The 26869-nt window shown below is 43.6% G+C and overlaps 1 protein-coding gene across 3 annotated transcripts in view; it reads left to right on the forward strand.

Moving 5' to 3' along the window:
* Positions 1 to 26869, forward strand: part of LOC128744465 (uncharacterized) — a 77187-nt gene that overhangs the window by 35434 nt on the left and 14884 nt on the right. The window contains exon 2 of one of the 3 annotated variants that reach the window (XM_053841497.1): positions 18769 to 19622. The exons of the other annotated variants lie outside the window; for them this stretch is intronic. Coding sequence (XP_053697472.1) covers positions 19547 to 19622 — 76 coding nt within the window. The 5' untranslated portion in view covers positions 18769 to 19546. The remainder of the gene's footprint in view (positions 1 to 18768; positions 19623 to 26869) is intronic. 3 annotated transcript variants of the gene reach the window in all.

The raw sequence follows: 26869 nt of genomic DNA on the forward strand, positions 1-26869 counted from the left end.
GCAATCTTAGTGGATATCGGGCAACCAACCCCGGTGGAAACTTATAGGTCGTATACCGATTAGGAAGGAGGTACTCATGCGAACGCTTCGTCAGTCTTGAGCGTCTGTTCCGATGTCAAGGGCAGCTCTTGGCGGCATGACGATTTCTCAATCAAGGACACGGTTATATTCCAGAGTACAGCGGCTCATGACAACGTCTGATCTGGAATGGGTGGCTGAATCAAGAAATGTGTTGTCTCGGCAGCTGAGTTGATAGCCCCATGAGACTCGGTAGCGTGGTTCTAGTAAGGCAACCTACCTAAACCCACCTTACTACGAAAAATCAAGAAAATTCGACTCGGAACATTTGGCTTGATTAAAGGCAAGTAAATAAGGACATGGAACTGTAGAACGGTAAAAGGTCCTAACGTTGCATTTTGCATGAAGAAGCTCTCATGTATGTTCGCCATTGTATTTATGTTGTTGAGATCGACTGAGATGTATATTATTGGGGTTTTTTGGCTGTACAGTCGGTTATGTATCGGAAACGGCATTTTTATACTGCTTGACGATTCGGTTTTAGCCTTTTTCAAAGGAAATACTATTACGTTTTCTTGTCTAATCGTTGATTGTCAACGGACGGAAATTTAAATTTTAACGACTCCAAACGTTGCATTTTGCGATACTGATACCAAGTTTGTTCAGTTGGCACCAACTGACGAACACGTTTAGCAACATTTGCAAATGAAGGCAGTCCTCGAAACAGTGTTCCACTGCCTAGATATATAACCAAGCGAGAATGCAACATCGTTGAAGTAGAAAGGTTTTGATGTAACAAGAAATATGAACCGAACTTTTTAGTTTTTGAAGGTTTATCATTCTAATAGTGGGTTTCTAGAAACTGACAATTATTCAAAAGAACAACACTCACAACACTAAGCCCACACTTATGTGGGCTAATTTTCTCACACACGCGAAGTGTTTCTAACGAACACGCCGGCATAAGCATTCCTTTCGGACTCCCGCTCTCGTTTATTTATGCACTGCAACTACTTTTGCGAGTGTGTAATTAGCTAACAGCCACGGTCGTCGCTCTCGCTCGTCATTGCAGCCTGAGCAACGGATACCGATCACTCGCGAGGACTCGCACTCCCACCTGCGTGTAGTATCGGGGGCCTAAGATGAAGAAGAAAACAAAAAGTAATGCAAAATCTGTATCCTAGTGTGCCGTAACCTTAGCCCTCACGGCTAGCTGGCTGCTCACGAGTTGTTTGCCTCGTGAGTGGTAATGCAGAAAGACGCTACGAGACTGTGCGTTTGCGAATGTGTAGGTATCAGGTATCAGGTATCAGCATCCTTGGCTCGAGCAGCACGTTCCTCACAATCATGTGGAAGATTTGTGCCTTGCCCACCTTGCCCGTGTTCATTTACCTGATGTGGACGGGAAGGAAAACAAGAGGAATAGGAAGGGGTGGATGAGGAATTTGGATAAACACAAACATATACATACCGAGAGATTTTTGTACCCCCGAGGGGATACTGTAATCCTTGGTAGTTAACTTATCAATAGTACACCCCCTGGGGGGTATACTCATGATAAATAAGAGCTTATAGCTCGATACCGCTTTCGGTAAGAAACATCAAAATGTCTCGTAATTTTAGTTTCCTAAAATCCGATTCATTTAAGACGTAGGATCCAAGAGCCCATGACGCAATTGTGCTACTGCAGGACAGTTGCAAATTACGTGATATGGTGTACCGTAGTCGGATTCACATAAATTACAATGAAACGATTCAGCGCACTGAATCGTAGCCATATGTCAATTTAGTCTGCAGTGACCGGTCAGTGATCTGACAAGAATACTGCAGTTTACCTTTGAGTGTTGCAAAAGAAATTTCGCAACCTTCTCACAAGGCTTAACAATGAAACTTTTCGTTTGACGACAAGTTTCAAGATTTTCCCAATAACGTACATGTTCAGATGAAAACCAAGATCGATTTTTTTTGTTTTATCCAACATGCAGCAATTGGTAAAGCAGGTTCCGGTCCGAAAACCGACTTTTCTGCTCCAGATCTTGCTAGTTCATCAGCCCATTCATTTCCCGTTATACCAGAATGACCAGGAACCCAAACCAGATGAATGGCATTTAGAATGCTTAGTTCTTCTAATTGGGTGTGGCAGGTGATGACTGTTTTAGATTTAGAATTAGCCGCACAAAGGCCTTTTATAGCGGCTTGACTGTCAGAACAGAAGTAGATAATCTTGCCTATCAGATCTTTCAGTTGCAAACTGAGCTCCGCACATAATTGCAAAAATTTCAGCTTGAAAACCGGTGCAGTAACTACCCAACGAATAGGATTCCTCCAATTCCAGCTCACGGCAGTAAACACCAGCACCCGCGCGACCTTCGTACAAGGAACCATCGGTATAACAGACCACATAGTCGGAAATTTTCCTTTCCATGTAGCCTGACATCCACTCCTCTCTAGGAGGAAAGTCACTTGAGAAAGTCCTATACAGGAAAGTACGCATGAGCGTTACATCGCTAGGAGCAAGGGCAAACTTGTCCTCAGCAACAATTTGCGACCACAATCGAGTATGACCAGTGGAACCGTCCACAGACTGCCAAAGGCCAATCGCGTGTAGTCGATAAGCACATATTAGTGCCTCTTGCTTCAGGTGGAAGTGTAGAGGTTTAATATTGAAAATATCTTCTAGGGCGGCAGTAGGAGTTATAGTAAATGCACCAGACATTGCCATTAAACACATCCTTTGAAGATGGTTTAGCTTTGTCTGGACAGTCACAATCTCCCCTCTCTGCCACCATAGAAGACAACCATACGCCAGTATTGGTCTGACAACGACCGTGTATAACCAGTGTATGTATTTGGGTTTAAGCCCCCAAGAGTTGCCAATTGCTCGTCTACATTGCCCAACCCAAGCAACAATGTGAGTTTTATTGTGCTCTTAAGGCGGTTTTCATGACCAATTTTGGTCTTAAATACCATCATAAGAGTGTAACAAAACCCAAATTGTTACTTGGAAAAGGCCATGCACGCTTTTTTAATTCGGAAATCAATATTTGTGGACCAGTCAAGCTTGGAGTTGAGAATCAACCGCAGGTACTTCACCTCGTTCACAACATCAACGTCCGAATCGTAAAAGCGCAGAGCACGAGCTCCATTGGGATTTCTACGTCTTGAAAATAAGACGATAGATGTTTTGCTCGGATTTACCGAAAGTGCAGTTTCTCGGCACCACGTTTCCGCGACGCGTAGTGCCTGCTGCTATTAAGTCAAATAATGTGCTTATGCACTTTCCAACTACTATGATGAGATAGTCATCCGCAAAACCGTATGACGGATTGAGTTTCCTCAGTAGGCCATCCGCCACAAGGTTCCATAAAAGAGGCGAGAGAACGCCACCTTGTGGACATCCACAAACACTTTGCTTGCAAATGCTTGCATGCCGTAAGTACGAAAAAAGCAATCGGTTACTAAGCATTTGTTCTATCCACTTTATGATGCCTTTATGCCTTCAATAATTATAATAATTTGAAGGCACATTATGATAACGAGCAGCCTCCAAAATGGAAGCGAAAGATACGTTATCAAACGCGCCTTCAATATCCAAAAAAGTTCCTAAGCAAGATTCCTTTTGTGAAAAACCACATCAATTTTATCCACCACATCATGTAATAAAGTGGTTGTAGACTTGCCACTTTGATAAGCATGTTGTGCTGAATGAAGAGGAACTTCTACTAAGCTTGTTTCGCGGATGTGGTGATCAACAATCCGCTCAAGTGATTTAAGCGAGAAAGACGCTAGACTGATTGGTCTAAAATTTTTTGCTTGCTCGTATGTCGCGCGTCCACCTCTAGGTTATTTCACGCCATTGAGTTGGGATGTACCCAACAGCAATAGTACACACAAACATCCTTCTCAGGATGTGTTTCAAGTACTTGAATCTTTTCTGCAGTAGAATAGGGTATATTCCATCTGGTCCAGGAGATTTGTATGGAGAGAAGCTGTTCACGGCCCACTCAATCGCTTCAGTTGTGACAAGTCTCCGAGCAAAAACCTATGAGTCTAAGCCACCTAAAACGATTTCTGGATCGTTTCGAACTTCAGGTTCCACACAGCCTGGAAAGTGACTATAAAAGAGACATTCCAGGATTTCATTGTCATTCGAACAGTATTCACCGTTCGAACTTCGAATGTTATGAACCTGATAATCTTTCGATTTTGACAGTATTTTATTAAGTCGACTTGCCTCGCTGAAACTGGAAACGTTTCTAGTCGTTTTAATAGTTTTTAGCGGGCAGGCTACTTCAAAAGCTTCCGCAATAAAAGATGTTGTGACAGCTACAGCCACATCCAAGTCGATCAATGACTCTATCGTCGGTTCGAATCCTTGAAATTTCGTCGCCAGTTCCTCCTCAAAGAGTTCCCAGTCGGAAAATCTCGTATTGCGAAATGTTGCAGCGTTCAAGGAGACACCCAAATGATCAAAATATATAAAGCAATGATCAGATATTGGTGTTTCATTTGAAACATGCCATTGTGCCAACTCATGACTGATCCTGTTAGAGCAGAGTGTTACATCTAACACTTCCTCTCTACCAGCTCGTATGAAAGTTGGACAATTGCCAATGTTGAGTATTCCAAGGTTGGTATTACTCAAATATTCCATCAAATCAAAGCCTCTCAGATTGATATCCGAGCTGCCCCAAATGATGCGATGGGCATTGGCATCACTGCCTACAATGAGCGGAAGCCCAAATACATTAGATTGGCAGTATCTCACCACATTTCTGAAATCGTCGCTGGGAGACGGTTCATCATGTGGTAAGTAGACATAGCGCCTATAGACATCATTCACGACGTGTTCTACTGTGACTGCACAAATATCTCGAGTAGTCAACTCAGGGACAAGGCATGCACTTATTGACCTATGCAACAATATACATGCCCTGGGCATCAAACGAGGATTTGTCATACCAGTTTTGCTGAAAACAGCAAAGTTCTGGTTTCCAATATCCGTCGAATGAAAGTACCCCTTGCGAAAATATGGCTCCTGAACCAATGCGATGGTGATAATGGATGGAGTTTTTCGCATAAATACAAATTTGCTGCCCGTTTGTGTTGAAGATTTATTTGTGCGACTCTAACTATTTGACTAGCGGAGTATATGCACAAACAATCTCCAACACATATCAGACAGCAACTTGTAAGCGAAGCCAATTATGTTGGCCATAACGCACTTGGCGTAAAACCCATAAGGGAAATTGGGCAGGACTCATATGTTGTTTCCACGAAACGCTAGGGACAACAAAGATCGACCGTACCAGAGCCCCGTATGGCACAGTATGGGCAAGATGCCCAAAACACTCCGTTCGCGACTGGCATGTTTTCACCCCTCCAGCCATTCAGTCATCGGCACGGAGTTAGACCTTGACTTAGGGGCTCCTGATTTGCCGACTCTCATGGCAGGAACAGGTCCCATGGCTCAATTTTTGCCCAAACGTACAATTCGGCACCAACCGCCAAAGGGTATAACTGCAGATTGTGTTAAACAGACCGATTGAGAGTCTCTCTCTCTGTGCTGAGCCAGCTGAGAAAATAACTCACTCCCCGTGTGCCCACACCCACAACCAAGGTTGCGTACCACCAGGTGCGCAACTTTGGCTGCCGTACCCCAGCCGGCACCTGGTGGAGGTAGAGATAGGAGTTAGAAAACAGAGGTGATATATTTGCACATGAGTGTGCCGCTAGCCTTCACGGGTAGCTGGCTGCTCACGAGTTGTTTGCCTCGTGAGTGGTTATGCAGAAAGACGCTACGAGGCTGTGCGTTTGCGAATGTGTAGGTAGTAAAATGTCATAGCAACACAGCAACGCCGGCTGTTTTTAGTTTGTTCTGGGGCGCCATTTTGACAATTTGCGTGGAACGACAGATTGGCTAGCGCCGGTCCTGTGTCCGCTTATCGTGTGACACGATTTGTGTCCGTAGAGGACTACTGGTCTTGATAGCATTTCGTACACGGTACATTTAGAACGGGAGTGAATATAATCTTAGAGTCTTGGGGAGTTCGTAGTAAGCTCGACTTCCGGCAAGAATATATCCGAAACAGGCAGCAGTTATCCGACGTCAACGACCCGAGGTATACAAATTCGTCCACCACCTCAAACTCGTCCCCATTGACTATCTTAGTATTGCCCATGCGAGTTCTACCGCGCTCGGTTCCTCCTGCTAACAGGTACTTGGTTTTAGACGTATTCAGCACAAATCCAACCTTAACTACTTTACATTTGGTAAACGGAATGCCTTTCCGACAATATCAACGTCGCCGGCGAAATAGATAAATTGGCTAGATTTATTGAAGATCGTGCCTCGCATGTTACACCCGCACGTTTCATAACAGCTTTTAGCGCGATGTTGAACAGGAGACAGGAAATACCATCGCCTTGTCGAAGCCCCCTGCGTTTTTCAAACGGGTTTGATAACGTGCCCGGTATTCTCACACAGCACTGTACACCGTCCATCGTGGCCTTAATCAGTCTTGTCAGCTTCCAGCGAAAGCCGTTTTCGTTCATAATTTTTCACAGTTCTTCACGGTCGATAGTATCGTACATGACCTTGAAATCTATGAAAAGGTAGTGCGCAAGGACTTGACATTCGCGGCGATTTTGGAGGATTTTTCGCAACACAAAGATTTGGTCCGTTGTCGATAGAGAAAATATATGTTCTATAGAATTGTATGATATACTTACATATCTACATTTTTCTAGAAATGAACGAATAGCAAAAGTTCAAAAATGTAAAAATAACTAGTGGTTGAGCAGTTCACTATCGTTATCCTAATAATAATGACTAGAAAATAACTAGTACCGGAAAAAATAGCCAAGTCAACCAACAAATGATAACAAATATAGTTTAGCAAACAAAAAACCAACGGAAACCAGTTGTAGTCTGCCCTATTAAACGCTCTGGATGCAACAGTTCTCTTTACAATCTTGCGTCATTTAGTCTTGCAACGGTACCTGACCGATCGGACGGACGGATGTTCATTATTCCTATACAAACTTGAAAATCCCGCTGCGTCATCATTATTCTATTGCCATGCACCTACATTTAATAGTGGCATCATTTAGTACCCACTAGCGCTTTCTCGGTTTGTGTGGAGCGACCCTGCGGCAGTGGCTGAGCACTGAGTGCCACTAATATTTACCGCCCCGATGGCGATGTTGTCCCGCTTTCCCATTCCGTCCCGGGTTTGCACAAATGCGCTCTAGACGAACCGGTACCGTCGGTCGTCGAAAGAAAATACTCATTAATTATTTATCGTTTTTGCAGCAGCGTTCTGCAAGACCTGTTCCAGTTTCATTCTTTTGCATCACATCCAATTACAGCCGAGATAGGTATCAGAATATTGTGGTCTATTGCGCATCTTTTGCCAACAAGACAGCCCAGACTGTCATATGTGTTAGTTAGTTAGTTGTTCATGTGCTGACAAGCAAGACAACCGCAAATCTCGTTCGTCTCACTCTTCGACGCCACCATTTGACAGGGCAAGCTCTTGATGATAGCAGCTAAGTGAAGTGCTAACCAAATAAGATCATTTAGCAGCGATAAAACTTGGCACACGATAGAGCCTCTAGGTTATGGCAGAGAGGGGAAGCAATCCAAACATACTGTTCGACCGGCTGCCAGTCAGAGCAGCAGTTTATGAAGTGAAGTAAAAAAAAATATCCACAGCAATTCAATTGTTTATCACGATATTTCGTGCAAAACTTTGCTCGTTTTGGACCAACTCTACGAACTGGTCATCCACAAAGCGGGCGCCACTTGGTCCAGGTCTGATTCCTACAGTCCGGGTCTAACGTTTAGCACACGCTTATCACACTCGAGGTTGTTCGATATATTGTTGCGAATTGCACCGACTCCGAAGTGGACCTCGCACACGCCGTATCTGAAGGCTTATCACCTGCTATTGCTGTGCTTCTCGCTGCTGCTGACTCTGTTTGTCCGCGGACGATGGCTGACGTGACTTTTTCAAGTTTTCTAACTCGTTCTTTCGCCTTGATACAATACACCGGCATAAGATGATCTCTTGATTGAAAAAAGAACTAGAACCGCAAAAAACAAAAAACAAAAAAATCATCTGATTTCCGGGCCTGCCGTATGGTTGAGCGAGGTGCGGTCAGCACGTCAATAGTGCACAGTTGGAAACGCACGTCGTGATTATTGTTTCGTTTTAAATTAGGTATTCAATTTTTGATTCGATTTAATTCGATAGACCAACTATGTTAATTCACGTTTGAATGATGATGAAGGTATTATGGTGTTCCGCTAGGATAAATGAAATCAACTGATTTCAGTCAGGGTTAGTAAGGTGGCTTAGTTTTGCAGCCTAATTTTTACTCCACTTCCGAAAATTCATTTGTGCTCATTTGATGAATAAATTATGTTATTCGTAAGAATCTTTAATGCCTTCGATCAATTAATTAACAAGAATCAAAACTCGGAAGCGATGTTCATAACGCCAGATGTCAGATGTTAACATCTGGCAGTTCATATCATGTTCAGGTAACTAGTACGATGAGAAATTAATTAGTACTCATACAGAGCTAATCATCAACTTTCGTATGCACAATTGTTTAATGTGACGTAATTTTCACATTCGATGCATGGTTCGCGAGAAACAAACATTTCACCTCCGTTGTTGTTAACAAACTATATCAGATCAATCAATTTAATAATCTTAATGCTGATGAAGTCACAATCGGATGGGTATAATAAATTAAAAGTAAAACAAAATACATTGATAGCATTGTATTACTGACCAGCGAACATTCGTCAGAAAATGGAATCGCACCCAGCCCGCTGCTGGTAGCAGGTGGCATCCCGGAGAGGGGTGCGACGATGAGTTTTTCTTTGAAGATGCCTCCGTTAGAGAGGAAACAATTTCGATCGAAGGCGAACAGCTGTGTGGCAAGCAGCACCGGTATTGTTGCGATCCAGCCGGTCTTATTCGGAAATCAATTACGCTGCTGAGACTGTGCGTAGTATGTTCGGCAGATCTTTGGCCAGATAAGAGTGAAAGTTAAGCAATAGGTGTTGGTGAAATTTTTGAGATAAGAAACAATTAACGAGGCGTTACGATGGCGCTTGATTGCATGAACCAATGTTGTTGCTCGAATATATTGAGGAGACCCCCAGTGCTGCATTAAGATAAGGCTGCAATTTTATCAATTGTTTTATTGGGTATAATCGAATTGTATGGGATTTACGAGCTACAATTAGTCAGTTTCGATACAGTATTTTAGAATGCGAGCATGATTCGTTGCTGTCAATATTTTATCAACTTGTTGTCATCTAAAAGCGGTGAACCCACGGATTTCACTTTCTGTTAAGATTTTATTGAGCCATTTATTTATTTAAATTAGACTGCCGGATAGACACACCTTCCCCAAAACTGGCGACGCAATTGGTCTCAGACTTTGGAATCACTTGGCGACAATAATTTACACCAAGCGGCTCTACGTCAAACACGCAAACAGCCAGTCAGACTCGAAGAAAAAAACACTTCCTACTTCGTAAAAAAACAACGCCGACACCGGTTGTGGGTTGCTATCTCTGGTTAGTAATCCGGTTCTAGAGCAAGCGGTGGCGGCTGCTCGCTGGAGCACACCGACGACGGCTTCGAAACAATGTTCAATTTAAAGATCTGCCTTGCAGCGATCTGATCTGAGCAAGTTCGTGCCACATTCAAGAACTAGCTCTAAGATCGCAGCCAGCCAGGTAGGACTGGTTAGATTTCCAGTTTTACTATTACGTTTTGCTTATATGACACAGGTGAGCGCACTCGCACGCTGCGCGACGCGATGACAACAGCGCGCTTCCTTTGGGATTTTCGCTGATCCCAGAACGCGCGAGTTAGATTACTCATTGATTCAGCGAAGTAATATATCCGATGAGCATCGGGTATTTCACAATACGATGCAGCAAACCGCGGAATGTGGAATCATGTGAGTCCATTCCGTTTAATGTTAAACGACTAACGTCTATTAGTCATCCAAAGAACCGATTAGTCTGGAACAGGCTGTTTTTGTGCAGTCTTTTAGCTATGAACGCAAATGGCCATTCCCGGACGAAGAATTACATCTCCACTTCTCAACATGGATTCGTGCCGGGTCGCTCTGTATGTACCAATTTACTGGAGTTTACTTCATCGTGTATCTCGAAAATGGAACAAAAAGCACAAATTGATGTCATTTACACTGATCTAAAAGCCGCCTTCGATCGTATCGATCACGGTATACTTCTGCGTGAAATTTCGCGACTTGGAGCTTCTTGTCGATTCGATGAATGGTTAAGTTCATACCTACGTGGAAGAATCTTACGCGTTAAAGTCGGTGCATGTACGTCTTCGGAGTTTACCAATAATTCGGGACTGCCGCAAGGAAGTAACATGGGCCCCTTGTTATTCATGCTGTTCTTCAACGACGTCACGCTGTTACTACCATCTGGCTGCAAATTGGTATACGCTGATGATCTAAAATTGTATTTAGAAGTTCGAAACACGGAAGATTAACGGCGTCTGCAAACTTTGATAAATGATATCGTTAGCTGGTGTCGGAGAAACTGGCTCGTGATCAGCATTGCCAAATGTGAAGTGATAACGTTTCACCGTATTTTAAACCCAATATTGTTTAATTATCATGTGGACGGACTGAAGCTAAAGACAGTCGACTCTATAGCTGATCTCGGTGTTGTTCTTGACTCTAATCTCACTTTTCACTTACACCATGCCACTCTGATATCGAAAGCCGCACGTCAACTTGGTTTTATCTCGAAAATTTCCCGTGACTTTAAGGATCCACACTGCCTGAAAGCTCTTTATTGCTCTTTGGTTCGTCCAATTCTGGAAAACTGTAATTTGATTTGGTTCCCTCAACATTTGTCTTGAAATTTGCGGATTGAACGTATCCAGAAAAGATTTGTCCGATTTGCGCTACGTGAGCTTCCTTGGCGCGATCCTGTTAACCTACCATCGTATCCAGAGCGTTGCCGTCTACTGGGTATTGATACGCTCGAGCGTCGTCGGAAACTGCTTCAGGCTATTTTTATTGCAAAACTGATTTGACTGACATTGACTTGCCGACGCTTTTGTTTCGCATAAATTTCCATACTTCACAACGTGCCCATTACCGCCTGCATTAGGACTTTTGAATTGACTGATGAAATTTTCGATTTTAATGAAACTACACAGAAATTTGTGACGAAACTGAAGACATCTAATATTATATGAATTTGACGTTAACCCATTTATTAAGAACATTGTTCAGATAAATTATTGTAATAATAGTAATAATCAGAAGATACAACTATGCGTTCTTCAGCAATATTGTAGATAATAATTAGCTATATAATTGCCTTATACACACCTTTTCCCAATTCGCTGATGCGCTGTAGTTAAATGAGCAAAAACAGCTAATGAAGCCTGGTCTGGAATCAACCGTTTCTTGAAATTGACGAATAAAAGATCACCTTTTCTTTAGCCATCGATTCGAGTGCAGCAATGGCATTACTCTCCTCAATTCTGCATACAAAATCTCGCCCTCATGGTGTCTCTTAGACTGAGGCCGTTGCGGGAGACTTTTGTTGGTGAATACCAGTGCTGTTTTCTAGAGCTACGCTCCGCGACTGACCAAATGTTCACCTTGCGACAAATCCTCGATAAATTCCGAAATGTTAACTTGCCGACTCACCATTTGTTTATAGACCTCAATCAATTCTGGGCAGCGATGCATGGGCTGGCCTAGTAGCAAGGATATTCTACTACAAACAATATTCAGCAGGGAACCCGGCAGTGGCCTTCGACTTCGAGGAAGACCCCATACCCGGATGAGTGCTATTGACGATGATGCTAGAACAGCGGGTGTTAGGGGCGTCTGAAGAGTGGCAGCTCAAGATCGAGAAGCATAGAGAAAACTTCCAAATTTGGCCCAGTAGCACATTTTACGCACTTACGGTTGCAGAAACTTATTTGCGACTAAAATTAGTCATAATCCGGTTGCCACAACTAGTTTGTAACGACTGTGCTGGTAGGGCAGCGAAGCCGTGTGTCATATTTTTAAACAGATAGTAATAGCAACGTCTGGAGAATGTAGCGGATAAAATAAAACTTTAAATTTTTGCATTCCCAAGCTCGTCTGTACCGATATTGCGATATTTGGCCTGTCAACCTAGTTGCAGCAGTCCATAATTTATTACTAAAAGCTACTCCTATCAATTGCAGAGCACAATCTTTGAGCCATAAACCTGAACCCAATTTCTTTACTTCCGTCGTCAAATCATCGATGTGAGTTGTTTCGTTATCCTCAGTTATTCTTGCGCTCGGCACGAGTCCGCATTAGGTAACGCAGGCTAGTTCGAAGTTTTAAAGAACTTTCTCATTTCCGCCGGTATGTTCGGTCCACGATGTGCATCGGTTAGCTTTGTTAATTTAATTGGATTTTCGTCCTTACGACTGTATTCTGAAAAAGTGAGACACACCCAGAAAAATGGGATTGCTTTTCTTTTGCTGATCTTTCCCAAACGAAAACTTTGCCGCTATATAACAATACTGAAACGAATGTAGCACTCATAAACCTTAATGTGTTATTATTATTTTCATAAAATGTAAGTAAATTCCTAATTTAATTTAAGTAAATTTTTAATTTTTAGCCACATCAAATCCACTAGCACGTAATTAGGCCGAAAAATAGAAGCAACCGCTTTCGTGTATCCGCTCTCGCCAACCACACTCGTGGGAAGCACAAAGACACCACCGTAAAAAATAGGCCTAAAGTAGTCGCAACAACCTTATCATTTCTCGCGACTGTAACTAGAATTTAATAGCGTTTTATTAAAACCAGTATATACTCAGATATTCAGTACAGGTTAACCAACCAATTGGTATAAAAATCTTGTCTCGAGTACATACAGTTTCTACGTAATTCATGGATATTATTTTATCCACCGCTTAATAGGCTGAAAATACCCACTCGAACCTTATTTTAAGTCGGATTTTCTTCAAACATTCGGGAAATAAGGTTAGGTTTTTATTTCATTGCTTGCAAAGTAAGTAAGATCCCATATTCGCCGGTCCGGCAGAACAAAGGGATGAAATCAGAGATCTCCACTGCCAACGGTTATCCACTATGGCTTTTGCATGTCGTCAGGACAGGTTCTCCTCAACAACCTGGATGTGGCTGTTACGGGTTCCAGTCGAGAGCTTTTCTGCAGATCTCGTTTGCTCCTCTCCGAAAGGTGTGTCAGATCCACTTTATGGAATCTCCTCTTCAAATGCCACTTTAACCCTTGAAACCAAACTTAGGGTTTACATCTGCTCGTTTTGTAACACCGAAGCCTGCCTTCATGATGTATGTATGTATGTATGGGGGTAGCCACCATCAGCTCAAGGGTTTCCCATTGTATGCAAGTAGAATTACTGCAGAATCGAATTTATCTACCCAACATCCTTCATGTCAATGCTGTTCGTGAAGGACCAAGCGGGGTTGGGTGGATCTATAAGCAATGTCGCTTATATGATTCCACGGGAATATGAGACACTCCTTCTAGCATAGACTTTCGGTTTCTAGATACATAACTTCGCCGTGCAAACTTATCTTGCGTGTTGATTTGTGTGCTAGAAGGGCGCGTCAAAATCCTCTCCGACCTTATACATGGAAAGAAATCTGATTCCGATACCATGAATAAAATCATGAAATCATGAAGTTTGAATTGCTGTCAAATCATGATTAAACTATGGTATGTGGCGGCTCAAAATCATGAATAATAGTTCAGCGTTGTGTTGTACTGCAAGAAGTTCGTGATATCATGATTCACGGTGTATTTTCATAAAACATAAGCTAGAAACCTAAAATCATGAGTCATTTTGCTCATTTTGGAGATTAGATTTCTAGCCGGGTATGACTTGGGCTGGTTACCACATCCCTCATCCAGTCTTCGATTCATTCGATACCCTGATGCTTCTTCCCCTTTACGACAATGATGGTATGACAATGTAATAAAATAAGTGTTATATGAATATACATTATATGAAGATATATGGACAAAAATAGAACAATCTCACCAGCAGCGCTTCGAATGGAATAGAGTTGCATGATTTGAGTTTCCATCAGTGCTTCCATTATTAATTTCTTTCTTTCTGCTGGTATCCATGAGCCTTACTCAAACTTTTATCAACCAGAGTTTTCACTGTACACTGTTTGTTTGAAGCACCTCTCATGAGCTAAAACGAAACAAATAATTAAAATACTTTATATTAAACTTACCCACTAACAAGGTCGTGTGGCTCAGCCGTCACCAAAACCAGCAATTTTGAGATCAGGCAGCCGGGAACCACCCTGCATCGCACCTCCTAGCTTGGCTACTCAATAGAGCATTACCGGGTCAGGCCACATAGAGGTGCTAGGTAGGGGCTTGGGATAGCTGGAGCTATGTTGGACGCTTCCTCATTTACCCTCTCTATTTCATACCGAAGCTTGTCTCCATGACGGCCCAAAACTTCTCAATCGGGCGAACTTTCGATGTCATTGTTATCCATGTATCAGTTTAAAACCGGTTACGCGTAGTGGCACGATTCCCAATGCAGCCAAAACAGCGCGTAGTTCCCATGAGATCGCCGGAAAGGACATCAGATGGACATCATCCTGGAGACACTAGTCCTTGTAGATTATTTCGTTGATGTTACTTGTCCTGATTTACGGCTAACGCATCTTGCCGCGCTCACCGATGGTCTGTCAAACCAAGAACTTTTTGCGAATTTGTGCGCCTTCCTTCTTCATCTCCTCAGGAACGGCTCGCGATGTGAGAACCGTGATGTGGCAACGTGAAACTCCTGTCCCGGCAAATGTGCCTTGACGTAAGTCTCGACATCCATCACAATTCACGTCGGATTCTTCAGGTACAGTTTCCTGGGGCGGGTTTCGGTCACTGTGTTTTGTTTGTCATTCCGGATTGGTGCCTTCTAGATCTTGACGACTTGGAGGCTGAACGTTTCGTTTGATTTTTGGGCAAACCTGGAAGAATCATTCGTCTTTTTTCGTTGCAACGCGAATTGAAAATTTCACCTCATTCTGTATACCTCCGAAGCACGTATATCGAAAATTCAACGCGCGCTGGTTCCCCTCGAACATGGTCCACGTTTCTCGCCTGCAGAGAATAACCGAACCATCTTGTACAGGGCACACTTTATACAGGGCCACTCTTTATACAGGGGTTTATATGACCATAATTTCTTGTGACGCCCAGTAGATTTCGAACGAAGTCTAGAGTCCACCCGTTGTACACAGCACTGCGTACCATCCCAAGTAACAATGCTAGTTTAATTACACAAATGCCCCAACAAGAGTGAAATAAAACTCAAACTGCTACTTGGGATCCATCGTAGCGCACCCTTAATCAGTCTGATCAGCTTTCCGGAAAAACCATCCTCGTCTATGCGTTTTCGAAAGTTTTTTTTGCGGTCTCTGGTATCATATGTAATTTTGAAATCGATAAACAGATCGATATTCACGACCTTTTCGGACAGATCTTCCGCAGTGTGAATTAATGTCGTTTTCGTTTTTGTGGTGCAGCTACACCGTTTGGTGTTACACTTTTCGCTGGATAAACGAACACTTGCGGTGCAGCAGCAGTGATGTGGTATGGGTGTGTTGGTGTTTTCCTATCTGCACCAGCTACACCCTCTTTTTTTCTGGTGTAGCTGGTGCAGAAAAAGTGTAGCAATGGTGTAGCACAAAAATCGAAAACGAACAGTTTTGATGCAAAAAAGCTACACCGGTGTAGCCTCGGTGTAGCTACACCGCAAAAACGAAAACGACATAAGCCAACCTGATAACATTCCATAAATCTATTCGCAATTGGCTAGCGTTGACACAAAAAAAATTCTTATTACAATTCTTATAATCACTCCGAGCAAACAAATGGCCAGTTTGGCCATACTTATAAGCGGAGGTTTCGATCTCATTCGTTCCAGCGAATTTATTGTTCTTCAGCTTCAACTCTTAGGTCACGTCACGATCGTCCGTTAGGATAATACCATTTTTATTAGGACCCATTTCGGTTTGCAGTACAAAGCTTTTGTGGAACACGGACACAGCTTTTGCGTTTCCTGATAGTGATGCAGCTGCTCCAGACAGCGCTTTTTCTATCAAAATGTTTGAGTTCACTGCATCTTCTTCTGTCTGTACCTTTTTTCGTTCTGACGAGCGACACTGCGTAACGTTCTTTTCGCACATCACCCTCCCACATTCAACGTCATATCAGTCATTCCGCAGATTCCGTTCCACGCCCCCGCGGACCCTACTAATACAGTTGTTATAAAGTTGTTGTGGCAACTGATTATATGACTAATTTCGATTATAAATACGTAGGTATAACCAAAATTACTAAAATTGTGCTGCTTGTGAATGTTCTATGTGACACAGTTGGTAACTGGATAGCTGTTCCAATAGTCGTCTAGAAAAACGACGTCCAGATTGTCTTATTCCTAGCGAACATGTGTCATTTTTGGAGACGACAGACTGCATCAGCTACGAGAAATTTAACCGAGGCCGTTGCCGGTACCGAATGATGAACTCAATGTAGAGTTTTGGATGCATCACCCGAGTCAATTTTGTGCTTCAATACATCAACGATGTCTGGGTTTGTTTCTGTCTGTTTAGGTGACCTACGGATGTACTTGTGCGGGAGTTTGTACTAGAAGAGGGCACCACGTACGGGCATGCTGCTCTTGGAGGCAGCAAAATCGAGTGTGTGCGTAAGTTGTGATGTGGTCAGCCCACTCCCAGCTTTCGTCAGGGAATATCTCCAAGTAATGCCCGCAGCTCGTAGTTCATACGGCTGCGCCACTTTATGTTTCTCCTTAATAGTATTTTTGTAGGCGGTGAGTAGAGATTCCAAATATATGAACTCATAAACCCCTTCTAGTTCATCGCCGTCAAATAGTCACCGTCCATGAGAGACGAATGATTTTTTCTCTGGAGCCTCTTCCTACCATATATTTGATTTCCGACGCATTGATTTGTAACCCAATCCTCCTAGCCTTCGTTTTTAGTTTGGCGTAGATTACCTCAGCCGTCCGAAGCGTTTTCGTTATGATGTCGGGGTCCACTGGGAAGGCTAGGAGTTGGCTACTTTTACCGAAAAACAATCCTCTCGTTTCGATGGCCGCTCGCCGGATCACACCTTCAATAGCGCTGTTAAATAACATATAGGACAGACCATCTCCTTGCTGCAACCCTCTGCGCAATTCGAAGGGACTGGAGAGTGCCTTCGAAACACGCACATAGCACATCACTCACTCTAGCTTCGATCAGCCGCGTCAGTTTTTTTTCGGAAAACCGTGCATTGTCTGGCATAATTGTTCACGCTCGATTGCATCGTATGCTGCCCTGAAATCTACGAAAATGTGATGCATGGGCACTTTGTACTCCCGACATTTTAGAAAAATTGAGGATAGACGAGGTTACAAACCCTGGGGGAGCCCCTTGTACGCGGAGTGGATCGCCCTGTTTGTAGATGGGACAAACCGCACCTTCTATCCACCCCTTCGGTAGTGCCGGTGCTCTTCCCCGTTTTGTAGAATTCTGTCGGGAAATGGCCCTTTTCGGTGACTCTATTATTCTTCAGCTGACCAATTTCCCCCTGGCCGGGGATCTCTTCGAGATAGGAAGTCGCCATGCTGTTACCATTTGTAGACACTTCTAAGTTAACTTCCGTTCCGTCTCCTACTGTCATTTCGCCATTGATATACCTATCGAAGAACTGCTTCCACTTGTCGATCATTTGTGACCAGGTTTCCCTTCTCGTTCTTACACATATCAGGCTTCGGAGTGTATTCTCTTCCAGATTGGTTTACCTTCTCCTAGAATTCGCGCGTGTCAGTAGCCCAGAATTGCTATTTTAGCTGTTGATCTCTTGATCTCTCTCCTCCTTCTGGGCGCTTGTTCTACCTCAAGATCGTAGTCAACTCACCTCGCGCTCGTCGATATTTGGCCAAACTCTCTCTCGTGGCTTTGCTTATAGATATGTTTTCCAAGCCATTTGTTGATATTACTAGTCAAACTACCAAAACAAACCGTACCGAAAAATTTGTTATCGGGCGATTTTCGATTCCACCAACACTATGAAGCGGCCACAAAAGACGATCATTGAGGGGAAACCGAAAGTGATCAGAAAATGGCTAGATAAATGACTATCGAATGATGCATGTATTGTTTCACGCCTTAAAAATGCATCTGTATTGGCAGAGCTCACGTATATATTTTTCTCATTTCCTCTTTGATACGCAAATTCTACAAAGATGCTCAAAAGCAATTTTCAATTACTCATATTTTAGTTTTTGATTTTCCTATTTCTGATAAACTTGAATTATTTTTCATATTGCATTAAGAAAATTTCGAAAGTTCCGTTGCTACTTCCTGAAATCATGTCATGTGATTGTATGCTATGTGTAACTAATTAATACATAACTCAGTTTTGACTAATTATCGTTTCCTATAGGAAATGTGGTATACCACATTTTTGAAAAAAAAAATGCACGAATGTAATTCAAATTGTAATTTAACATTCTATGTTGAACCGTTTCGTTGTCGCATGTCACTGGCATACTAATGAGAATGATTAATTGTTGCCACTGATCGTGTACGCCTAACCCATATCTGAGGTAAAACTACTGAAAGCATTTTGTTTTGCGAATTTGTGCGATCTTTCAGCGAGCTACCTTATCTGCGCACCAGCACAGTCACACGGCACCGGCACGTACATATGTTTACTGCGCATCACGACAAACCCACCGACCGGTAGATCACACTTCTGCAGGCCGCACACCCGTGCGTCTACCTCCTAAGCGAAGGCGGTTGCTCGAAGTTGCTCGGAACGACTGCCTACTAGAGATAAAAACTATAGTAGACTGCCGGTGCAGAGCAGCGGAGGCGCACGGATTTCCGAGGAACATTCGGTTCTCTCTTTTTCAAACAAGTAAACAAACTGTGCCAATTCCACCACTACGCGGATGACTGACTGGAGACACGAAGAACGTTCATAATAATTCAAGCAATTATTTTGAACGGGTGCGATTTCGCCGTACGACCGCACCGCGTTATCTCGAGTATCGGATATTGACTCCATAAGCCGCTAGAACGAGGAGACATTGGTGATTCCCATCTGTTTAAAATCTAAGGCGTCTATCTTGACTAGTACATAGGTACTAAGTGAGCTGTGATTGTGAAATAGAAGTAAATCAATTATCGCGTTTGTGCAGGCTTGCCCGTCGAGGCCATGAACTAGCGCATGAACTGCATCTGAGGCGTGAACGACGGAGTCACCGGAGTTGAAGTTAGTGTTCTTCCTGCTGCAAACTGTGAGCCGAATCGAACTACAGACCGTTTTAGTAGGGTTACTAATCGTAGCAGAATAAAGTTACAGTCAGACCAGAAGGAAAAAAAACACTTCGTCACCATTGTGCTACCGCCAGCGGACCATCTGATCAGCATGTCCATGATGGGCGATATGGTTCAAAGAACTAGAACACTTTACGTGAGCAACAATCCACCGGTTGTGCCGACAGGTGAGCACGAGTAGTTAAAATGGGGGAAAGGAAATACCTAGAGCTGTTTGTTCGTATGCAGGTCAAGTTGAAGGTTGTCTTCTGTCTAAAACTCGAACAATGTGTGTTATATGTGTGACAGGTAGGTGTTTTTCATTTAAAAGCTGAAGGCCATCCTAAAAGATACCTGAAACAGAAGGTAAGGCAATATAGGAATTTGAACTATCCATCCGATTACAGCGATAGGTACAATTTAAACACGTGGTGGCTAAGCTTTATGAAAAATTCTTATCGAGTTCGGGAGAGAATGGTGGAATTATTGCGTGAAAATAGCTGCGAGGAAATTTTTTTACTGCATTATGCACAGAATCCGTTTCCGATACCATAAATAAAATCATGAAATCATGAAGTTTGAATTGCTGTCAAATCATGACTAAACTACCGTATCGGGCAGCTCAAAATCATGAATAATAGTTCATGATCTTGCGTTGTGTTGTACTGCAAGAAGTTCATGATATTATTATTTTATGGATTATTATTTATGGTGTATTTTCAAAAAACATAAGCTAGAATCCTGAAATCATGAGTTATTTTGCTCATTTTGGAGATAAGATTTCTACCCATGTGTTCTTGTGTTGTGTGATTTTATAAAGCAAAGTTTTCCGAAGAAATTAGCTAAATCTGATATCTATTTGCCATGACATTCATCAAGTACCCTAATCAACTTTATGATAAAAGGTACCTTTTTTAAATTGTTGGTTTAATAATTTAATAATTGGTTTAAAAAGATTAAAAACTTGGGTAAATTGTTCAGGAAGTTTGCAGTAAATACCAAAACTTCAGTTCAGTTGTCATTTAGAAGCATTATTCATTTAGAGCATTCTTCGAAAAAGTTGCTTTTTTTAGCACCGACAACCTAGATAAGGATTCAATTCATGATTGAATTGAAACTTATAGTAAATCATGACTTGCAAATAAGCACAACACAGTTTGGAAGTGGAGGACAGAAAAATATTATGTAAAGTTTGTGACCGGGTATTTTCATCATTAGAGAGAACATAAATTCGTCGGTAAAACTTGCATTTTTGGACCACGTCCATCTATACTGTATATGAAACTATGCGTTAATTTTTAAAATTTGAGATTTCTTTTATTGTTGGCGCTAAAGCGCCTAGCAAGTCTCCCTATCACTTATCCATTCTTGTTCAAGAATCACCACGCGATAGTTAGATAGTAAGTAAGGTCCATCACGCTGACTGCCGGCGAAGTAAATCTAGCCTAACAACAGGTATTTCAACTTTTGCCATACAACTGCGAATTTGTTTTAAAAATTCAACATTAAGCTTCTAACTGGTTAGACGTGTTAGCTCATTTTACGGCTCTACGTGATATTCTGAATAATCTTCGCTCTTGCGACATTGTCACTGTATTTGAATTCTTGTGTGGTAGGTATTATCAAAAAATATTCTTTCCCATAGGTAATAGGCGCAATAAAGGCGCCACATTTTGCGTTGGTTCGGCATCCGCTAAATCAACAAACCCGGCTCGGCGATTGACGTTGGCGCGGCACGCGCCATTCATGCGCCACTCGGCGAAAACGTTGCAATGTTGTTTTGCTAGGACGACACTTGTCTAAGTCTTTTTTTATTTGGAAAGTGCTAAAAGGTTTCCAATTCTCACAGTGTTGTCATTAACGACGTCCAATGTGAAGTTACTTGTTCTGTAGCGGTTAACAAGTCTATTTTACGACACTAAACATAATGGTAAAAATGAATAGAAGCTCATACACGGAAGAAAGAGTGTTCAAGTTCACTTTTCACTTTCAATTGATCAATTGGTGAACGCCAAACAACGGTTACGATCCAGAGGATTAAACATTTCCCTCGTTCTAACGGTTATTTCAAATATTTGAAAACACACCTATGTCCATGACTAGTGCCTCAAGCAGGCAATCAAAGCTACCGAACCGAATAATGATAATTGAATTAACGTTTCTTTCAATCCGCCCAATCAGTGCAAATAACGATGACTCATTTGACGTACATCACGAGTCTGTGATGAAAAGTGAGCAAACAACTTCGAACGCTTGCTTGACGTTTTAGTTCACCGAAGCATCCTACTCTGAAGATGTTTGTCTACTACCTACCTCCTTAACGGTCGAATGCCGAGTACTAGTCTGGGGTGACAATACAACTTGACTTTTACAGATTTTACTTCTTTGAGTCAGTACACTCCAAGGAGCGTAAGTGAGGGAAGCAATCCTGACTTTAATTTTGTATAAATTTGGCAGGAGTACTTAACATTGCTAGGGTATTGTCGGTTTTGTTTGATTTTAAAGGTAATATTCAGCCGAGAACCGTGGTGGCTCTTGCTGTATCAAGAATTCCTATCCATCGTACTCGGTCCTGGGCTACTCGTTGCCAATTCGTTGCGCGTCTCGACACACGCAAGTCGGTTTCAACCTGGTCGAGTCATTCAGCACGTTGGACCCCTCTATTACTGGTGCCTGTAGGGCTCTTGTAGAGAACGGCTTTCACTGCACAATCTTCCGGTATCCTTGCGACGTGGCCGGCCCACCGTAGTCTCCCAACTTTCGCCAGGTGTACGATGGGAATCTCTTCAAGCAATGCCTGCAGTTCATGATTCCGACGCCTCCGCCACTCTCCGCTTTCCGTTTGTACTACACTAAAATTAGTCCGCAGTACCTTTCGTTCAAATACGACTAGTGCACGTATGTTTTCCGTTAGCAAAGTTACTGTCTCAAGTCCTTAGGGGACTACCGGTATGATTAGCGTTTTGTACATCGTCAGCTTTGTGCGGTGGCGAATGCTCTTTGATCGAAGTGTCTTGCGGCTGGGAAAAGTAGGCGCAATTACTAGCTCAAATGCGTCGTTGGATCTCCTAACTCGTATTATTGTCGGCGGTGACCAGAGATCTCAAATTTACGAATTCATTAACCACTTCCAGTTTATCGCCATCAATAGTCACTGTCCGTGGAAGACGGACGTTGCTTTCTCTGGAATATCTTCCTACCACATATTTGGTTTTCGAAGCATTGATTTGTAATCCAATCTACCCTAGCCTCCGTTTATAGTTTATAGGCGTAGATTGCGTCCGCCGTCCAAAGGTTACTAGTAATGATGTCGAGGTTGTCGGCGAAGGCTAGGAGTTAGCTACTTCTGCTGAAGACCGTTACTCTCGTTTCAATACCCGCTCGCCGGATCACACTTTCAGTAGCGATATTGAATAACATGCCGCAACCCTCTCGAATTCTCTTGCTATTGGAGACGCAACAAAATCTTGGAGAGTACCTTGTAGGCGGCGTGGACCAGCGTAATTACGCCGTGATTGCAGCAGTCTAGCGGATCGCCCTTTTTGTAAATGGGACCGACCACACCTTTCGTCCAATCCTCCGGTAGTTTCTCGTTCTCCTAAATCCTTGAAATTATTTAGTGATGTGCCGTTGCTGGCTTACTTACTTTCTTATGTGTCCATGTTCGCCGGTTCGGCAGAGCACAGGGATGAAATTAGAGATCTCCACTGCTGACGGTTACCCGCCATGGCTTCTACCTGTCGCCAGGACAGGTTCTCGTCTACAGCCCGGATGTCGTTGGCTAAGCTCCGTCGCCATGAGCCTCTGGGTCTGCCTCTTCTACGCTGTCCTTGTGGATTCCAGTCGAGTGCTTCTCTGCAAACCTCGTTCGGTCCTTTCCTCAAGGTGTATCCGAGTCACTTCCAGCTACGTTCACGAATTTCTGTGGCTATCGGCCGTTGATGACACCGACGATGGAGTTCCTCATTGGATATCCAATTATCAGGCCACCAGGCACGAATAATGTATCGCAGGCACCGGTTAATGAATACCTGCAGTTTTTGCGTTGTCTCCGCTGAGACGCACCACGTTTCGCAGGCATACAGCGGTACGGATTTAACGTTTGAATTAAAGATTCGGGTTTTCGTACGTAGAGTGATCTGGTTTGAACGCCAAATGTTTCACAGACCTGCAAAGGCACTCTGGCCTTCCTGATCCGTGTGGCTATATCAGTCTTGGTATCACCATCGGGCGTTGTCTGGCTACCAAGATATTGAAAGGCGTCAACTACTCAATTACTACTACCCGCTACTCTGTGAAGTTGGTGGAGTTGTCAGTGTTCACTACCATAGACTTAGTTTTCGCTACATTGACTGTGAGACCTGCTGCCTGGGAGCTCTCGGAGAGGTCATCTTACTTGCTCTGCACATCGTTTCGGCGTTGTGCGAGGAAGACAATGTCGTCGGCTAGGTCGAGGTTATTTAGCTGCTCCATCGTTAGAGGATTCCAAGGCAATCCTCGATTTAGTCTACTGTCAATTGCTCCAACTAATATCTCATCCATAACGATGAGAAACAGAAGCGGTGATAAAATTCAGCCCTGTCTCATGCCAGCAGTAACCCTTATGGGGTCGGACAAGACGCCGTCGTGCAAAACCTTGCACGAGAACGCCTTCTACTGAGCCTCGATGAGATGGACTAGCTTTAGCTTATCTGGAACTCCTCTACGCCTAAGTGCGCCCCAGATGTTTTCGTGGTTGAGTCGGTCGAACGCCTTTTCGAAGTCAACGAACACCAGCAGAAGAGAATCCTAGAATTCGTTGATCTGCTCCAATATAATGCGGAGCGTTGTGATATGGTCTACATATGAGCGGCAAGCACGGAATCCAGCTTGCTGCCGCCGGAGAGTAGCGTCGATCTTCTTCTGGATCCGGTTGAGGATTACCTTACAGAGTACTTTGAGAGTAATGCAGAGCAACGTGATGTCACGCCAGTTACCGCATTCAGTTAGGTCTCCTTTCTTAGGGACTTTGACCAATATGCCCTGCATCCAGTCCACCGGAAAAGTTGCGGTTTCCCAAATATTACTGAAAAGCTGATGCATCATCTGGGCTGACAAAGATGGGTTAGTTTTGAGCATTTCGGCTGAAATACAGTCTATCCCTGGCGCTCTATTGGATTTCATACTCTGCTACAATCTCATTCAGCGATGGCGCCGCCGAGTTGACGCGATTTATTCTACGAACTGTAGGTGTTGGTCTCTGACATTTGAAACTCGGAAGAGTTGTTCAAAATGCTCAGTCCATCGCTTAAGCTGTTCTGTACGGTCAGTCAGTAGCTGACCAGCTCTGTCCTTTAACGGCGTCTTTGTATTCATCCTGGTACCACTAAGGCGGCGAGAAATATCGAACAACGGTTTCTCCTTGTTCGGCTAGGTAGTTAAGCTCTCTTGTCCCGCCTACAAGCACGTTTAACAGCCTTCTCTAGTTCGGTGTATCGTCGACGGGCAGCTGTCTGGTCCGCTCTCGCTCAATGCCGGCTTTCGCCTCTCTCTGCTCGTCGATATTCCTCCAAGTTTCATCCGAAATCCACTCCCTCCGCCCGCTGCGCGCTTTGCCGAGGGTTTCATCACTGGTCGTGATGAAGGCGTTCTTGATGCCGGTCCATTGCTCTTCGACGGTTCCACCAGGTGGCAGCTCCGAGGCTCGAGATTCAATTTGTTCGACAAAGGCCCTTTTCACCTCAGGATTCTCCAATCGGCGGACGTCGTAGCGGAACCCTACTTACTCCTCCCGTCGTTGGACACGTGCGACGCGCACGACGATGGTCGGTTGCAATATCAGCGCTGCGTTTGTTGCGTGCATCAAGAAGGCTCCTTCACTATTTCCGGCTGATGCAGATATGGTCGATTTGGTGTTCTGTTCGGCCGTCGCGGGAAACCCACGTGACTTTATGTACTGGTCTATGGGGGAAGAGCGATCCACCAATGACCATGTCGTTATTACCACAGAATTCTGTAAACAGCTCCCCGTTTTCGCTCATCTCTCCTAGGCCATGGCGTCCCATGACGCGTTCAAGGTCCGCGTTGTTTGAGTCAATCTTCGTGTTGAAGTCGCCCATGTGGATTTAGATGTCCCCCTTCGGGATTTTCTCAACCACGCTGTTCAGCTGGCTGTGAAAACTCTCTTTCTCCTGCAGGTCGGCAGCATCTGTTGGCGCATAGCACTGCTGTAAGGTTCCTAACCCGTGTTCTGAATCTGGCAACGATTATTCGCTCATTTATCGGTTCCCACTTCATCAGGGCCGCATGTGCCCCTGGGCTCAGTAGGAATCCAACTCCTCTTTCTCGAGTAGCATTGTCACCTCGTATGCCAGAGAAGAGCAAGACTTGCCTAGATGATGTCCTGTGTTCGCCAGTACCCGACCAGCGGACCTCGCTCAGCCCCAGGATTTCAAGCTTCAGGCGACTAGCTTTCCTTGCAAGTTGAGCCAGCTTGCCCTGCTGGGCAAGGGTCAGTATATTCCATGTTCCGATTCTTGTCCGTGTTTTCATGCTAAAGGTCGTTGCCAATAATCCAGAGTGATTTCTTGTTTCATTTTCAACTTTTTTGTGTTCCGGTACAGTAGGCTGTTAACCTAAGGTCCTTATCCCGCTGATGGGGATGCCATCTTAATGTGGGCGGGAGCCACTGTGCCCCCTTTCCTGTTAGCATACGACAACCGAAGTTGCGTACCCCAGCCGGCACCTCGTGGAGGTATGAATAGGAGTTAATGAACAGAGGTTATGGAATGCACATGTTCTTGGCTATTTTCGAGATCGGGAGCTGGTACGCTGTTATCGTGTATAGGCACTCCTAGTTTACCTTCGTTGCGTCCCCTTCTGTTATATCGCCGTTGAGATGCTCATCGATATTTTCAATATAGACCAAAAATATATTGGGTTGTGCAATGGTAAGTGGGGCTCGCACCCACACTCTTTCCTGACGTTATTACCCGAATGTTTTACTCACTAAACTACTGCCGGCTGTTTTATTAAGTATCCTAATACCCAGCTTTGTTTTATTCTCTCAATTCTATCCATCCCATATACGCACCACACACCCCTATGCGACGATATCTTTTTTGTATGACTACTCTTTGTTTCTACCGCCGAGAAGATAGAGTTATCTACTCGGTCAATGCAATAGGAACAAGCAATGAGTTTCTGATAGTCGCTACGGCGAGTCTCGTCATTAAGCCATCACCGGGTGAGTTTTTTCTCGTTATTTACTCGTATATGACTCCATAGGCGGTCATTTCGTACATTATTTTGGATTTTTAATCACGAGACTTGCCGGAACAACTATCGGCAGCCCACTGATTGTTTCCATTCCATTGCATTGATTGAGTAGATAACAGTCTATTTTCTCAGCAGTAGAAAAAAAGAGCAGTCATTCAAAAGTAATATCGTCGCAAAG

The sequence above is a fragment of the Sabethes cyaneus genome, chromosome 3 (assembly GCF_943734655.1).
Source record: "Sabethes cyaneus chromosome 3, idSabCyanKW18_F2, whole genome shotgun sequence".
In the NCBI taxonomy this organism is placed as follows: domain Eukaryota; kingdom Metazoa; phylum Arthropoda; class Insecta; order Diptera; family Culicidae; genus Sabethes; species Sabethes cyaneus.